The 19,377-nt window shown below is 43.5% G+C and overlaps 1 protein-coding gene across 2 annotated transcripts in view; it reads left to right on the top strand.

Moving 5' to 3' along the window:
* prkcaa (protein kinase C, alpha, a) overlaps positions 1-19,377 on the top strand; it is a 117,657-nt gene that overhangs the window by 47,880 nt on the left and 50,400 nt on the right. For both annotated transcript variants that reach the window (XM_052140957.1, XM_052140958.1), the window contains exon 4: positions 18,979-19,090. In XM_052140957.1, the coding sequence (XP_051996917.1) occupies positions 18,979-19,090 (112 nt within the window). The remainder of the gene's footprint in view (positions 1-18,978; positions 19,091-19,377) is intronic.

The following is a 19,377-nucleotide window of genomic DNA, read 5'->3' on the forward strand; positions in this document are numbered from 1 at the left end:
TTTAATCACAGTAATCATCCGTTTATTTATTAAAGTTGCTTTTTCTCACCGTTCAAAATACACAATACTGGAGAAAAGATTCATATAACACATAATCCAATTCTATTAAATAAATGACCAAATGAAAAATATGATATTGTTAGATCTATATATGCCTTTCTTTACACAAACTATCAGTCACACATCAGAAACACATCCATGATGACACTGGAAGTTTCTCCACTATTGCTGCAGATTATCAGCTTGAACAGGGTGATGACGATTCACTTTCGGGTCGTAACCGATGGCAACCTGTGATATTACAGTCCTATCAGAAGGGCAACTCCTCTTATGATTGCTAAACTGACTCATTTCAGTGAATTGTCTCAATAATCTCCATTTTACCCAAACTACAGAGGAAAACAATTAGTGACATCTGTGAGGTGAATTAGTCATAAACACTCATTTCTGTTTAAACGGCTTCAGGGCAGATTTCTGCTGCCATAAAAAAAACTTATATGACAAAGTGTTTTTTAAGCATGATGTCATCACGCACACCAATTGTATCGATTAAAGGTCATTTGACTGGAAACGGCAGAAGGCAGTTGACTTTGTCATTAACAAAATAGTAGGAAAGGTGGATGAAATCTAGACAATAGATAAATTGCAGGAATACCAAATTATTATTTGATATCTGTTAAAACAACTTTTTTAGTTAAACTTTAAGTTTTTAGCATAGCTATTGGTTAGTAGTCAAGTCAAGTCAAGTGGTTTTTATTGTCGTTTCAACCATATACAGTTAGTACAGTACACAGCAAAACGAGACAACGTTCCTCCAGGACCATGGTGCTACATAAAAACAACAAAGGACCAACACAGGACCACATGAGACAACACAACGAAATAAAATACCTATATAAAATACCTATATATACCTATATAAAGTGCACGTGCAAACATGTGCAAAAAGTACAGGACAGTACAACAAATTACTGACAATGAACAGGACAATAGACAGTGCAGCGCCGACCAGTACTCAGTAGTGCAAAAAGATGACAGTTTCTAAAAATGTAAACATAACATACTATGAGATAATGTTCTATGCACATAGCAGTTATTGAGGTAGCAGACAGTTATAAAGTGACAGTAATTAAAGTGCAACTCAGGACACGTGTGTGTCAAACCAGTCTCTGAGTATTGAGAAGTCTGATGGCTTGGGGGAAGAAGCTGTTACACAGTCTGGCCGTGAGGGCCCGAATGCTTCGGTACCTCTTGCCAGACGGGAGGAGGGTAAAGAGTTTGTGTGAGGGGTGTGTGGGGTCGTCCACAGTCGTCCACAGTGTTTTTTGTAAATGTCTTTGATGGAGGGAAGAGAGACCCCAATGATCTTCTCAGCTGTCCTCACTATCCTCTGCAGGGCTTTGCGGTCCGAAACGGTGCAAGTCCCAAACCAGGCAGTGATGCAGCTGCTCAGGATGCTCTCAATAGTCCCTCTATAGAATGTAGTGAGGATGGGGGTTGGGAGATGTGCTTTCCTCAGCCTTCGAAGAAAGTAGAGACGCTGCTGGGCTTTCTTGGTGATAGAGCTGGTGTTGAGGGACCAGGTGAGGTTCTCCGCCAGGTGAACACCAAGGAATTTGGTGCTCTTGACGATCTCCACAGAGGAGCCGTCGATGTTCAGCGGAGTGTGTTCACCTTGTGCTCTCCTAAAGTCAACAACCATCTCTTTTGTTTTGTCGACATTCAACGACAGGTTGTTGGCTCTACACCAGTTCGTCAGCCGCTGCACCTCCTCTCTGTATGCTGACTCGTTGTTCTTGCTGATGAGACCCACCACGGTCGTGTCATCTGCGAACTTGATGATGTGATTCGAGCTGTGCATTGCTGCACAGTCGTGAGTCAGCAGAGTGAACAGCAGTGGACTGAGCACACAGCCCTGGGGGGCCCCAGAGCTCAGTGTGGTGGTGGTGGAGATGCTGTTCCCGATCCGGACTGACTGAGGTCTCCCAGTCAGGAAGTCCAGGATCCAGTTGCAGAGGGAGGTGTCCAGGCCCAGCAGGTTCAGCTTTCCAATCAGGTGCTGGGGAATGATTGTGTTGAATGCTGAGCTGAAATCTATGAACAGCATTCGAGCGTATGAGTCCTTATTGTCTAGGTGGGTGAGGGCCAGATGGAGGGTTGTGGTGATGGCATCGTCCATTGAACGGTTTGAACGATACGCAAACTGCAGTGGGTCTAGTGAGGGGGCAGCTGGGTCTTAATCTGCCTCATGACGAGCCTCTCGAAGCACTTCATGATGATGGGTGTAAGTCGCGACGGGACGGTAGTCGTTGAGGCAGGACACTGGAGACTTCTTTGGCATGGGGATGATGGTGGTGGCCTTGAAGCACGTTGGAACAACGGCGCTGCTCAGAGAGATGTTGAAGATGTCGGTAAGAACATCTGCTAGCTGGTCTGCACATCCTCTGAGCACTCTGCCAGGAATGTTGTCTGGCCAGCAGCCTTCCGTGGGTTGACTCTACGTAGAGTTTTCCTCACATCTGCCGTGGTAAGACAGAGCACCTGGTCGTTGGGAGGAGGGGTGGACTTCCTCGCCATCACGTTGTTCTGCACTTCAGACCGAGCGTAGAAGTCGTTCAGCGCATCTGGAAGGGAGGCATCTTTGTCACAGGCAACTGATGTTGTCCTGTAGTTGGTGATGGCCTGGATGCCCTGCCATATGCGCCGCGTGTCACAGCTGTCCTGGAAGTGACTGTGGATTCTCTGGGCGTGTGCGCGCTTTGCCTCTCAGCGTGTGGTGATGGTCTTGGAGAAAGTGACATCATCAATGCACTTGCTGATGTAGCTGGTCACTGATGCTGTGTATTCCTCCAAGTTGGTAGAATCGCCATATGTTGCAGCCTCCCTGAACATGTGCCAGTCAGTACACTCAAAACAGTCCTGAAGAGCAGAGATGCTACTGCTGGCCAGGTTTTCACCTGCTTCTGAAGCGGTTTTGTGCGTCTGACGAGCGGTCTGTATGCTGGAATTAACATAACAGAGATGTGGTCTGAGTAGCCGAGGTGGGGGCGGGGCTCCGCCCGTGCAGCGCCTGGGATGTTTGTGTAAACAAGATCAAGCGCGTTCAGCCCCTCTCGTTGCAAAGTCCACATACTGATGGAATTTAGGGAGCACTGTCTTGAGATTTGCATGGTTGAAATCTCCGGCGACAATAAACAGTCCGTCGGGGTGAGCGTTCTGCAGTTCGCTCATAGCCCCATACAGTTCACAGAGCTTCCTTAGCGTTAAGCTGGGGAATGTAAACTCGGTTATGCAAACAGTGGTTAATTCCGTGGTAGATAAAAAGGTCTGCATCTAACAGTCACAAGCTCCAACAGCGATGAACAGTAACTAGAGACTAGCATAGAGTTCTTGCACCATTCGTGTTGATGTAAACACACAAGCCACCACCGCGAGTCTTACCGCAGAGAGCTGTATTTCTGTCGGCACGAAGCGAGGCGAGCCCGTCTAGCTGAATGGCGGCATCCGAACTCTGTCGCTGAGCCACGTCTCCGTGAAAACAAAGACGCAGCAGTCTCTAAACTCACGCTGCGTAGCCTGCTGGAGTCGGATATATTCCAGTTTATTGTCCAGGGAGCAAACATTTGAGAGCAGGATAGACGGAGAGCCGGCCGGCTAGGGTTTGTTTTTAGCCTAGCATGGACCCCGCCCTCTATCCGGCTTCCGCTTTCTGCACACCGCTACGACGTCGTCTCCCCGGCCACCAGCATCAGGCGACGCCGAGGGCTGGAGGCCTGGTCTCCGCAGCAAGCCGAGTACGCGTAGCGCCTCCTGCAGGTCATCATGCAGCTTGGTTTTTGCATGAGTCTTATATTTCAGTAGTGTCTGGCGATGGTAGACACGAACACTGGTTGCTCCGATGTCCATGTGTTGCAAAAGTCGGGCTTTTTTAACAAAAATAGCACCATTGTGGATCCGGAGTGGCCGCTGCATGCTACCGCGCCGCCATCTTGGATCCATCTTGGATTTAATTAGTGATAAACACTCATTTCTGTTTAAATGGCTTCAGGGCAGATTTCTGCTGCCATAAAACAAAACTTATATGACAAAGTGTTTTTTAGGCATGATGTCATCACGCACACCAATTGTATCGATTAAAGGTCATTTGACTGGAAACGGCAGAAGGCGGCGAATCTTTACACATTTTCACTTTGTCGTGAACAAATAGCGTGAAAAGTGTCTGGAAACTTGACTGTTGATGTGTTGTGTTGACAGTATATGAGTTGTAAGTGCTTTTGTGAGAATATGGCTTTCTGTTTCTTAATTAAATGTGTGTTTGAGAAGACTGATGGAGTTGTTGTTTGTGTAAATAACAGGAGCATAAGCACCTCATAAGCAGACATGTCTGCGTGCTTGATCACGTTTGATGTGTATGTGCATATTTAAGCTGTAAATGTTTTATCATGGGACATTTATGACCATTTGGATGTGTGTAAAATAAACTTATAATGTGCTTGGAACCGTTGAATTCTCCCACAATCAGTGCAGAAATGTGCATATTCTCTGTGTGAGTCTACTAATGGCTCCTGTGAGGAATTGTCATGCACCCTGTTGTTTTGTGGTTTAGATTCTTCCGGCAACTGTTTCTGCATCCACAACCCTGTGGACTAGTGCAGTGTATAAGATCTCTCTCTCTCTCTCTCTCTCTCTCTCTCTCTCTCTCTCTCTCTGTCTCTGTCTCTCTCTCTCTCTCTCTCTCTCTCTCTCTCTCTCTCTCTCTCTCTCTCTCTCTCTCTCTCTCTCTCTCTCTCACTCACTCTCTCTCTCTCTCTCTCTCTCTCTCTCTCACTCTCTCACTCTCTCTGTCTCTCTCTCACTCTCTCTCTCTCTCTCTCTCTCTCTCTCTCTCTCTCTCTCTCTCTCTCTCTCTGTGTGAGTAGCAGGCTTTTCTAATAGAAAATCTCCATGCATCATTGATTCCATTACGAGTCCATTAGCCCCCTGAAGGCCTGATTTTTAAGATATGCTTAATACTGAGCATCGTACAGCTATCTGCACCGGCGCACATGATCTATCTGCTTACAAGCCTGTATTGACAGTAATCACATGTTCTCTCTCAGAACACATCTACTTTTGGACTTGAGGAAAATGGCTGGACACACACTCATTTACAGTCACACACACTCATTTACAGTCACACACACTCATTTACAGTCACACACTCATTTACAGTCACACAGTCACACACTCATTTACAGTCACACACACTCTTTTACAGTCACACTCACACTCACACACTCATTTACAGTCACACACACTCATTTACAGTCACACACACTCTTTTACAGTCACACTCACACTCACACACTCATTTACAGTCACACACACTCTTTTACAGTCACACTCACACTCACACACTCATTTACAGTTACACACTCTCACACACTCATTTACAGTCACACACACACTCATTTACAGTCACACACACTCATTTACAGTCACACACTCATTTACAGTCACACAGTCACACACTCATTTACAGTCACACACACTCATTTAGTCACACACTCATTTACAGTCACACACACTCATTTACAGTTACACACTCTCACACACTCATTTACAGTCACACACACACTCATTTACAGTCACACACACTCATTTACAGTCACACACTCATTTACAGTCACACAGTCACACACTCATTTACAGTCACACACACTCATTTACAGTCACACACACTCTTTTACAGTTACACTCACACTCACACACTCATTTACAGTTACACACTCTCACACACTCATTTACAGTCACACACACACTCATTTACAGTTACACACTCTCACACACTCATTTACAGTCACACACACACTCATTTACAGTCACACACTCATTTACAGTCACACTCACACACTCATTTACAGTCACACACACTCATTTACAGTCACACACACTCATTTACAGTTACACACTCTCACACACTCATTTACAGTCACACACACACTCATTTACAGTCACACACTCATTTACAGTCACACTCACACACTCATTTACAGTCACACACACTCATTTACAGTCACACACACTCATTTACAGTCACACACTCACACACACTCATTTACAGTCACACACACTCATTTACAGTCACACACTCACACACACTCATTTACAGTTACACACACACACACACACACTCATTTAAAGTCAAACACACTCATTTACAGTCAAACACACTCATATACAGTCACACACTCACACACTCATTTACAGTTACACACTCACACACTCATTTACAGTCACACACACTCATTTACAGTCACACACACTCATTTACAGTCAAACACACTCATATACAGTCACACACTCACACACACTCATTTACAGTCACACTCACACACTCATTTACAGTCACACACACTCATTTACAGTCACACACACTAATTTACAGTCACACACACTAATTTACAGTCACACACTCACACACACTCATTTACAGTTACACACACACACACTCATTTACAGTCACACTCACACACTCATTTAAAGTCAAACACACTCATTTACAGTCAAACACACTCATATACAGTCACACACTCACACACTCATTTACAGTCACACACACACTCATTTACAGTCACACACACTCATAATACAGTCACACACTCACACACACTCATTTACAGTCACACACACACTCATATACAGTCACACAGTCACACACTCATTTACAGTCACACACACTCATTTACAGTCACACACACTCTTTTACAGTTACACTCACACTCACACACTCATTTACAGTCACACACACTCTTTTACAGTCACACTCACACTCACACACTCATTTACAGTCACACACACACTCATTTACAGTCACACACACTCATTTACAGTCAAACACACTCATATACAGTCACACACTCACACACACTCATTTACAGTCACACTCACACACTCATTTACAGTCACACACACTCATTTACAGTCACACACACTAATTTACAGTCACACACACTAATTTACAGTCACACACTCACACACACTCATTTACAGTTACACACACACACACTCATTTACAGTCACACTCACACACTCATTTAAAGTCAAACACACTCATTTACAGTCAAACACACTCATATACAGTCACACACTCACACACTCATTTACAGTCACACACACACTCATTTACAGTCACACACACTCATAATACAGTCACACACTCACACACACTCATTTACAGTCACACACACACTCATATACAGTCACACAGTCACACACTCATTTACAGTCACACACACTCATTTACAGTCACACACACTCTTTTACAGTTACACTCACACTCACACACTCATTTACAGTCACACACACTCTTTTACAGTCACACTCACACTCACACACTCATTTACAGTCACACACACACTCATTTACAGTCACACACACTCATATACAGTCACACAGTCACACACTCATTTACAGTCACACACACTCATTTACAGTTACACACACTCATTTACAGTCACACACACTCTTTTACAGTTACACTCACACTCACACACTCATTTACAGTCACACACACTCTTTTACAGTCACACTCACACTCACACACTCATTTACAGTCACACACACTCTTTTACAGTCACACTCACACTCACACACTCATTTACAGTCACACACACACTCATTTACAGTCACACACACTCATTTACAGTCACACACACTCATTTACAGTCACACACACACTCATATACAGTCACACACACACTCATATACAGTCACACACTAATACACTCATTTACAGTCACACACTCACACACTCATTTACAGTCACACACACACACACACACACACACACACACTCACACACACACTCATACACACACACACACACACATTTACAATCACACACAATTTGAATGAAAACTATTTATGACATTATTTTTAAACACATCCTCAATATGCAACATTTTCACAAGTGCCTACAACGTTTGCACAGTACTGTATATTTATTTTATTTTTGTAGTTTTAACATTTTATTGATTGATTTTTTACAGCATTAGGTTGTAGTAGTAAATCTTTATTTTCCATTCAAGGGGCATTTTTTTGTTGAAGCATCTAATAAAAACAATCATTGATCCATAAAATAACAATTAATACAGAAAACATATAAATGCTGCATTTCTCATGTCTCAACTGACACAGCACGTGTTATAACATATCTATAAGCTCTTCTACACTTTATAACTCTGTATCAGAAAACTAATTGTGAATGAAGATTGAATCATTAAGAACTGGTTTCTCATGTAGAGTAAATCTAGATCATATCTGTAATTCATGCTGCTGTTTTCACTATATAATACAATATTCAGCCCACATGCCTTCATGAACTCACATGTTAACTGTCGGAGGCTTACATTTACATTGTTTTATTAGCAAGAAAAGACAAACCTTTTCCTTTATTCAGTGTTTTAATATGTTCTGAATGTGTGCTTTGGGCATGATCCCAGCAGTTATGGCATGTTTGGGGATTGCAGTTTGCCTCACACTCAATGAGAAAGAAATGTTAATTAGATCTACAAATAAACAGAATTGCAGACGTGTTTCACCTGCCAAAAAACTGCATCAGAAACACCAGGACAGAGAACGGAGAAGAAGAGAAGAAGAGATGAAGAGGGCCTAATGGTGCAATGACAGGAGTGTAAAGATTGACTTATAAATGCTGTATGATAAACACTGATAACTCAAGTCAGTACCTCCTGCTCACAGCTGACTTTAAAAGGTCACGCATTGCCAAATTAAAACCCACACTCATATTAACATCAGCTCCTCTGATGACAACCTCATGGAAATGACAGATTAACAGAAAGTCTCAAAAACTCTTTTACACTTTTGGCCTGGGGTATTTATAAAATCTTTATCTTCTCTGCATTCAGACATTTTGAGTTGGTCTATCTGATGTTCTGTTTCTCTGCTGTCCTGAACAGGATTTCTGGAGACCAATAGCTCTTCAGGATGTATTATTGAAGTGATATTTGATTGGCTGTTGCTATGGGAGCTGGGAGACTCGTCGCTGTGGGTTACTAGCAGCAGGAAGTGATTGGTTGTTAGGTGGGGCTGTCAGAGGTGGATGTGTTCCATGTGCCAAATGTCAGGAGTTAGAAGGGAATAGATGGGAGAGTGCTGGCAGCAGTGATCTAACCCATTTTACATCTACAGACCTTATTCACGCTAGCGCCACTAGTGAGGCTGTGAGGGAAAGACTTACAGTCTCTTCAATGGGCTCTACTGCAGTTTAAAGGGTTTTTGGATCGTTCCACAGACAGAACATTGTTAAAATATCATTCTAAGCACATACAGCACACAGAGAACTCCAGACAACATGAGTTGTGGAAGCTCAGATGTGATCGAGGAGTTTTTTACAGCTTTATACCGTTCGTGTCGTTCCCTCACAGCCTCATTTTCACTCCCATCAGAAATCAAAGATGGCGCTAGCGTGAATAAGGTCTGTTGTACTCAGATTAATTGGATAATGCATTAAGGTTTTTTTCCCTCTCTCTCTTTTATGGAAAGAAATGAAAACATGATAATGGAGTTTTATTATATTTGTCTGTTGGAGCAAATGAGAACGCAACAATAATATTTGCTACAGTCTCCCATTTAGCTCTATAGAAATGTCCCCTCCTGTAGTTCCAAACCTGGAACTGGTGTTTCAACAGCACTGCTTCTCTCTCTCTCTCTCTCTCTCTCTCTCTCGTTCTCTCTCTCTCTCTCTCTCTCTCTCTCTCTCTCTCTCTCTCTCTCTCTCTCGGTCTTCTCTCATGAACGGGCAGAACAACACACTGATTGTGGCATTGTCTGTTACGGTCACTTCCTCCGGCCCTTATCACATGCCGAGTTGTGTTTAGTGGGATTTTACAGCTTCGGATTGGCTCACTCTCACTCATTTCACCCTGGAGACGGGTTCATTTTGTATAGCTCAAGTCAAGCTATCACTCAGTTGACCCGTTTTGAAAGTGCTTATGGTGTCATTGGTAAAGTCCTCTCTACATTATCTCTATTGCTCCATGTGAGAGAGTGCATCAGTTTAGGGTTGTTTGCTGTTAATACTTTGCACAGTGTATCAGCTCAAACACGCTAAAGAGTCACTGCAAGATGTCTGTGTGGAAATGACATGACTCTATATCACAGTTCAGTGACATGAAACCCCAAATGATTCCCTTATTTTACAGGAGCTGTGTTTGAACACACATGCACACACACGCATGCACACACTCACATGAACACACATGCGCACACACACACATGCACACACACACACGCATGCACACACACACACACACATGAACACACATGCACACATGTGCACACACACACTCACACATGCACACATGCGCACACACACACTCACACATGCACACATGCACACACTCACATGAACACACATGCACACATGTGCACACACACACTCACACATGCACACATGCGCACACACACACAAACAGGCACACATGCACACAATCACATGAACACACATGCGCACACACACGCACACACACATATGCACACACACACACACACATGAACACACATGCACACATGCTTACACACACTCACACATGCGCACACCGCACACACACATGCACACACACATATGCACACACACACACATGAACACACATGCACACATGCGCACACACACACTCACACATGCACACATGCGCACACACACACAAACAGGCACACATGCACACAATCACATGAACACACATGCGCACACACACGCACACACACATATGCACACACACACACACACATGAACACACATGCACACATGCGCACACACACACTCACACATGCGCACACACACACTCACACATGCACACATGCACACACACACACAAACAGGCACACATGCACACACACACATGCACACACACACACATGCACACACACATGCACACACACACTTCTCATCCAGGACCTCCTGCTGTGCAGTTAGCATGACTGTCACACACACTATCTTTCTAATGCTGTGTTTGTATGTGTGTGTAAAGATGGTGATGTGTGTGTGACATTAATGATTAAGATTCCAGACGGATTATAAACTGTTTCTACAACGCCTAAAGATAAGAAGAGTAACGTTTCCACTCCACAAATCTCTTACATCATTACCTTGTTTGACATTTTACTCTTGCATTCTTTTTCTCTATGTAATATTTACAGTGGAAATGTAATCATATCATAATTTACTGTCAGATTATTTGCGTTGTGTGTTTGCTGGTTATTATTATGATTGCAGTGATGAGCTCAGTGAAGCTGGATTCTGCTGGTTTGTGTTTCTCTTGATTGTGGAGGAAGCCTCCAAATCTCTTCCATGTGTTTCCGTTAACAATGAGGATATTAGATGAATTCGTCTGACATACACAAACACATAAATGAATGCAGTCTTATACAGGTGATGGGAAAGAGATCACAGCACATCATGCAGCATTTAGCAGTATTAGAGGAAGTGAGGTCAGGATGAGATGTGCCACACCTTGAGAGATGCATTAATAATGAGCAGTAAAGGATGGAGGGAATGAGCTAATTAACACCAACCCCCTCACCGCCCTTTAATCTCAAATCTATGCAACTATTACATTATAGTCATCCTGAAACCTCACCTCTACCCCTGAGCAATCATCTGAACACTAACAGTGCTTCCTGTTGCTGGTGGGGATGGGTCATTTACCGTCCAGCACTCTATAACCCACAAAAAACAAGTTAAAAACACTAGATATAATATTTCATTTTATTTACTAACATTACCAAGGGCCCGAAGTGCTGCGGCCTCGGCCGTGAGGGAGGCAAAGCAGTGGGTGTGGGAAAAGTTCGGAGAAGCCATGGAGAAGGACTTTCGGTCCGCACCAAAGTGCTTCTGGAAAACCGATCCGCCACCTTAGGAGGGGAAGCGGGGAACCATTCAAGCTGTATACAGCAAAGATGGGACGCTGTTGACCTCAACCGAGGAGGTTATTGGGCGGTGGAAGGAACACTTTGAAGAACTCCTAAATCCCAACACGCCCTCTATGGTAGAGGCAGAGCCGGAGGATGATGGGGATCAGATTCTATTTCCCTGGGGAGGTCACTGAGGTAGTCAAACAACTCCGCAGTGGCAAAGCCCCGGGAATTGATGAGATCCGACCAGAAATGCTGAAAGCTCTGGATGTGGAGGGGTGTCATGGATGACACGCCTCTTCAACATTGCGTGGAAATCTGGGACAGTACCTAAGGAGTGGCAGAGCGGGGTGGTGGTTCCCCTCTTCAAAAGGGGGATCAGAGAGTGTGTGCCAACTACAGGGGTATCACACTTCTCAGCCTCCCTGGTAAAGTTTACTCCAAGGTGCTGGAGAGGAGGGTTCGGCCGATTGTCGAACCTCAGATTGAAGAGGAACAATGCGGTTTTAGGTCCTGGTCGGTGGAGCGACGGACCAGATCTTTACTCTCGCAAGGATCCTGGAGGGGGCCTGGGAGTATGCCCATCCGGTCTACATGTGTTTTGTGGATCTGGAGAAGGCGTATGACCGGGTCCCCGGGAGAGACTGTGGGAGGTGCTGCTGGGAGTACGGGGTGGGGGGTCCCTTCTTAGGGCGATCCAATCCCTGTACGTCCAAAGCGAGGGCTGTGTCCGGGTCCTCGGCACAAAGTCGAGTTCATTCCATGTGGGGGTTGGTCTCCGCCAAGGCTGCGCTTTGTCACCAATCCTGTTTGTGATATTCATGGACAGGATATCGAGGCGTAGTCAGGGTGGGGAAGGTGTGCGGTTCGGTGGGCTGGGGATCTCATCGCTGCTTTTTGCAGATGATGTTGTCTTCATGTCATCATCGGTCCGTGACCTTCAGCTCTCACTGGATCAGCTTGGCAGTCGAGTGTGAAGCAGCTGGGATGAGGATTAGCACCTCTAAATCTGAGGCCATGGTTCTCAGCAGGAAACCGATGGAGTGCGTACTCCAGGTAGGGAATGACGTTTTGCCCCAAGTGAAGGAGTTCAAGTACCTCGGGGTCTTGTTCACGAGTGAGGGGACAATGGAGCGGGAGGTTGGCCGGAGAATCGGGGCAGCAGGGGCGGTATTGCACTCGCTCTATCGCACCGTTGTCACGAAAAGAGAGCTGAGCCGAAGGCAAAGCTCTCGATCTACCGGTCAATTTTCGTTCCTACCCTCACCTATGGTCATGAAGGTTGGGTCATGACCGAAAGAACTAGGTCGCGAGTACAAGCGGCCGAAATGGGCTTCCTCAGAAGGGTGGCGGGCTTCTCCCTTAGAGATAGGGTGAGGAGCTCAGTCATCCGTGAGGAGCTCGGAGTAGAGCCGCTGCTCCTTTGTGTTGAAAGGAGTCAGTTGAGGTGGTTTGGGCATCTGGTAAGGATGCCCCCTGGCCGCCTCCCTAGGGAGGTGTTTCAGGCACGTCCAGCTGGGAGGAGGCCTCGGGGAAGACCCAGGACTAGGTGGAGAGATTACATCTCCACACTGGCCTGGGAACGCCTCGGGGTCGCCCAGTCAGAGCTGGTTAATGTGGCTCGGGATAGGGAAGTTTGGGGCCCCCTGCTGGAGCAGCTGCCCCCGCGACCCGACTTCGGATAAGCGGTTGAAGATGGATGGATGGATGGACCAAGAATGGTCTTAAAATAAGATAACTTTATCAAACTCTGCTTTAATACCGCGCACACACATAAGTCCCGCACGTCTGATCGATTAGTGCCAAATAAATGTTGTCTTGATCTCCTGCTTCAACGCCAGCTGTACACATAATATATCTCTATGTGGAGTGACCCACAACGACAAAACCGTGTGAAGCAAAAGAAGTTCACTGTTATCAGCACGATCCGTTCTGAAGATATTAACTGACATGAATATTTATTTAAAACTATATTCACTTTTTAATAACTTACAACCAATCGCATGTATAGCTAAAAGTAGAGCAGAAAGTCCACGTATGTGATCAATTAAATGTTAAATGTAGGGCTGATAAAAATCAAATCAACGTCGTGATATGTTGTGATTAATTAAACACACTCATTATACAGTAGTATAATGTTACAGTAGTATAATGTTACAGTAACATAAAGTTACAGTAGTATAATGTTACAGTTTGCTTTCACAGACGTCCCGGCATGATGATTTACATGAAATATTGTAGTGTCATATGTAGATTAATGTTCTTGTTTATTCATCAGGTGTATATTTATATTTCAATGTATCGATTTTAATATGATTAAAACAAATGTATATTTATGATCCCTGAACTAATGATGATTGATTATAACTGTTACGTGTTTTAAGGGCTTGTTGAACGTGTACATTTACCCCGTATGTTTCTCAAATGACAGAATATTCCACAGATGCTTTAAAACAGTGTGTTATCATCACACTGATGTACTGCTGCTGCAGATCACACATGCATCTCATGTCTCGTCATTAAACCGTGTGTGTTCTTCAAAGCAATGCTTTATTTTTTCTCCTTTTTCTCCCCAATGTGGAACGCCCAATTCCCAAAGCGCTCTAAGTCCTCGTAGTGGCGTAGTGACTCGCCTCAAAGAACGAATCTCAGTTGCGTTACCGTGGAGACATAGCATGTGTGGAGGCTTCACGCTATTCTCCGCACCAGTGTATAGAATGTCTATGGGACTACGGTGTTGTGCGATTGTAGGCTCCGTTTGATAGAAGGTCTCTGCAGGAACTGCTTTGCGATAAGAAAACAGCGTATCCACGTGTTAGCAAAAAGCATGGAGTGGTGGTGGCGTAGTGGCTAAAGCACAGGGCTGTTAATCAGAAGCTCACAGGTTCACATTCTCACCATTGTGTCCTTGAGTAAGGCACTTAACTCCAGGTTGTTCCAGGGGGATTGTCCCTGTAATAATTGCACTGTAAGTCACTTTGGATAAAAGCGTCTGCCAAATGCATAAATGTAAAATGTAAATGTAAATGCATCACATCTCCATCACTCATATTTTCTCAGCTTCCCGATTGATGCCCTGCACGTGATGTCCCGCGCCCCATGATATTGTGTGGTCTGCGTGGTGGTTGACCTCACTACAGGCTATAAGAGTTTTTCTCTGATGATCAATAACAAACCTCCTGTATCATCGGTGCACACTACACATGCTCCATCCTGCAGTGCGTCACCTGTTAGTGCACTATGTGTGTAATGTGTTGCCATTGATTAATGCAGCTGTTTGTATCTACTGTTTCCTGTCACCTTATAGTCCTGTTGGTCATTTGTCCTGTCTGATTGTTGACCTGAGGAAGTCAGCTGTCTTCTGTTGCTTTTGTTTCAGTAATGATGTCATGTAGATTTGTTCTGGGAACACTCTCTGAACCGCAGTACACAGAGAAATGCAGTTTTCATGATGTCTGTGGTGTTCTAATGGCCATATTGACTCACTGTTAGGATTTCCGGAGCAACATAAATGGGAGCGTTAAAATTTGTAATTTATCAGCTATTAAAGCCAATTATATTCAACCATCTCTGAATTATTGATCCATTATTAATAATAGATGTTTTTCAGAAGTGCAGGAGTGTCATTAATGTTTGTCTCATTTACATGTGCTGAACATACTGAGAGCCTGTTGGAGCGGTCATACTCCTCTTCATCATAATCATCTTCCTCCTCTTCATCTTCATCTTCATCCTCCTCTTCATCCTCCTCTTTATCATACTATTCATCCTCCTCTTCATCATAATCATCTTCCTCCTCTTCATCTTCATCTTCATCCTCCTCTTCATCATCATCATTCTCCTCTTCATCATCATCTTCATCATCATCATCTTCATCCTCCTCTTCATCCTCCTCCTCCTCCTCATCATCTTCCTCTTCATCCTCCTCTTCATCCTCCTCTTTATCATCCTCTTCATCCTCTTCTTCATCCTCCTCTTTATCATACTATTCATCCTCCTCTTCATCCTCCTCTTCATCCTCCTCTTTATCATCCTCTTCATCCTCCTCTTCATCCTCCTCTTCATCCTCCTCTTTATCATCCTCTTCATCCTCCTCTTTATCATCCTCTTCATCCTCCTCTTCATCCTCCTCTTCATCATACTCTTTATCATCCTCTTCATCCTCCTCTTCGTCCTCCTCTTTATCATAATATTCATCCTCCTCTTCATCCTCCTCTTCATCATACTCTTTATCATCCTCTTCATCCTCCTCTTCGTCCTCCTCTTTATCATCCTCTTCATCCTCCTCTTCATCCTCCTCTTTATCATCCTCTTCATCCTCCTCTTCATCATCCTCTTTATCATCCTCTTCATCCTCCTCTTCATCCTCCTCTTCATGTATATGTGCCTGATATACTGTGAAATACTGTATGTTAACATTATTATTCCCCGTTCTCCAGTGTTGTTCAGCTATCACTAATAGCCCTATCATTGGTTTTCATTAAACATGTATGTATTTGATCAATTATTTACACCCTTATTAACAGTATTGCAGTGGTGAAGGGTTACAGGCAGAGCAGTGAACTGGAGATATAACGAGACGGGTTTCCTCTTCAAGCATGAACCGTTCTAGCGGCACTTTCTTGATCATCAACATTTCGACCACTCTTCTGAAATTACAGTATGGATTTGTATGAATTATTTGTGATTATTTTGTAGCTAGATGATAGTCTTTAATTGATTCAGATCCACTTACCCACACAAGTCACTCATGCTTAAGGTCCTAAACTACGTTTAGTGCATCACTGAAGCTGATGGAAACTCACATTATCACTAAAATGTCACAAATGTCGACATAATATTTTTCTGTTTAACTCAAGCGCATTAACTCGATGTCGATACATCAGATGTCATGAGAAACTGGTTTGGAAACTTTCTGTCGATAAAATTGGCATTAATGCAAAAATGTTAACAGTGTCACGTGACAGAGTTTGCCCCAATCGTTCGCCTGTGTTACCATGACGACAGTATTGATAGCAGATTTATTGTACGTGATTATGGATTGATCTTTACGGTATATTGAGCCGATCGGCAAACGGGACACTCCAGGAGTGCAACACAAATATCTCCTGCACATTGAACAAGTGAACGGCCGCTGTTAGTGATTAATTTAATCGCAGTAATCATCCGTTTATTTATTAAAGTTGCTTTTTCTCACCGTTCAAAATACACAATACTGGAGAAAAGATTCATATAACACATAATCCAATTCTATTAAATAAATGACCAAATGAAAAATATGATATTGTTAGATCTATATATGCCTTTCTTTACACAAACTATCAGTCACACATCAGAAACACATCCATGATGACACTGGAAGTTTCTCCACTATTGCTGCAGATTATCAGCTTGAACAGGGTCATGACGATTCACTTTCGGGTCGTAACCGATGGCAACCTGTGATATTACAGTCCTATCAGAAGGGCAACTCCTCTTATGATTGCTAAACTGACTCATTTCAGTGAATTGTCTCAATAATCTCCATTTTACCCAAACTACAGAGGAAAACAATTAGTGACATCTGTGAGGTGAATTAGTCATAAACACTCATTTCTGTTTAAACGGCTTCAGGGCAGATTTCTGCTGCCATAAAAAAAACTTATATGACAAAGTGTTTTTTAAGCATGATGTCATCACGCACACCAATTGTATCGATTAAAGGTCATTTGACTGGAAACGGCAGAAGGCAGTTGACTTTGTCATTAACAAAATAGTAGGAAAGGTGGATGAAATCTAGACAATAGATAAATTGCAGGAATACCAAATTATTATTTGATATCTGTTAAAACAACTTTTTTAGTTAAACTTTTAGCATAGCTATTGGTTAGTAGCTTAATTTGAGCCCATTTTAGGATAAAATAACTGTTCCATCAGGGGAACCGTCCCGTACAGGATTATGCTGTGGAGTTTTGTGGACTGTGTCACTTGGTGGACTTTAATGATATTGGCCTCAAGGACCTTTTTTGTGCCAGTCTGCTCCAGCATGTCTGGAGGTGAAGTTAAATAAGGACTCTTAATAAGTACTCTGATTTTGCCCTGCACCTTGGTGGTTTTCAGTTTACTGTGGGAGTGGCGGATGACGCTCATGGCCGCCCTGACCTCTCAGTTTCCTGTAGCTCCGCCCTCTGTGTCCCCATTTTGCCTGGTCCGGTCTGCACTGGTCTCTCCAGCCCCATTTAGCCCCTGTGGTCCTTTGGTGCCCCTGCCTAATGTCTCAAGGCTGAAATGTGAAGAGTAACCGAATAGAGATTTTGGTGTTCAAATACAGGCACGATGAACCGTTAACCGAATAACAACTATCTGCGCACATCCCTAATCTAGAGATAATTCTTTATTGATGAAATCGATAAACCAATACCCCTCCCCATCTAGAATTACCCGGACCTGCTGGCCGAGGCTGATTCTCCCAGTTCACTTTTAGAAATCAATAAATCACCGCAGTCACCTGTACTCTCTTTCTAACTGTGCCCGATCCTCTCCCATCTCTCTCATATCTGATTACTCTGCTGGGCATACCCATGCATATCCTCTAAGTCATCTGTGTGCAGCTGTGTTGTGCTCCGGTCGTGTGAACGCCCTGAGTCGTGAGATGTAAGCGCGGGCGTACATGAACTGTTGCTCTCACGCAGTCTCATGAACACGCACAGCAACAGTCGAGGTCAAGATTTTCTCGAAATAATAAATGACTTTTTGTTTTGTTTTTCACCAAACTCTAACTTACACCTTCAGAACAAGGAATTATTTATTAGACTTTTAAATTGAACGTTTTGAAGCTTGAAGAGATGGGCACTGTCCATCAGCAGGGCTATACCTAACTAACTTTTTATTTCTCTGTTCGGTGTATTTGTACACATTGGACTGAATCTTCACTGCTAGAGATGTTAAAGAACTCTCCTGTGATTACTGCAATTATATCATTTTTAACACTAATTAAAGGTTACCTATGATTTGGGCTATTGAATATTCACTTGCCTGTCCTCTCTCTCTCTTTCTCTCTATCTCTCTCTGTGTGTGTGTGTGTAGGACCCCAGGAGCAAGCACAAATTTAAGATCCACACGTATGGCAGTCCCACATTTTGTGACCACTGTGGATCTCTTATATATGGACTCCTTCACCAAGGGATGAAATGTGACAGTAAGTACAATACTAATAAGAACATTTATTTTTCAATCAATCAGATATGCCGGGTTGTTTGTTGTTGGCACATCTAATCTTTTATCACAAATGAAACTGTACAGTCAGGTTTGTATCATGATATGATGGCCTGTGGTATGATCTACATGAGGTCCAGAGATCTGCCCTTTCATTACCTGAACAGTATCACTGTCACATATTTAGGAAATACAATTGCTTCTAAAAAGTATAAAACCAGAGAAACTTGATAAATGCTGAATATATTGGGAAAAAACAGACAAAGCAAT

Source organism: Xyrauchen texanus, chromosome 13 (assembly GCF_025860055.1).
Source record: "Xyrauchen texanus isolate HMW12.3.18 chromosome 13, RBS_HiC_50CHRs, whole genome shotgun sequence".
Taxonomy (NCBI): Eukaryota; Metazoa; Chordata; class Actinopteri; order Cypriniformes; family Catostomidae; genus Xyrauchen; species Xyrauchen texanus.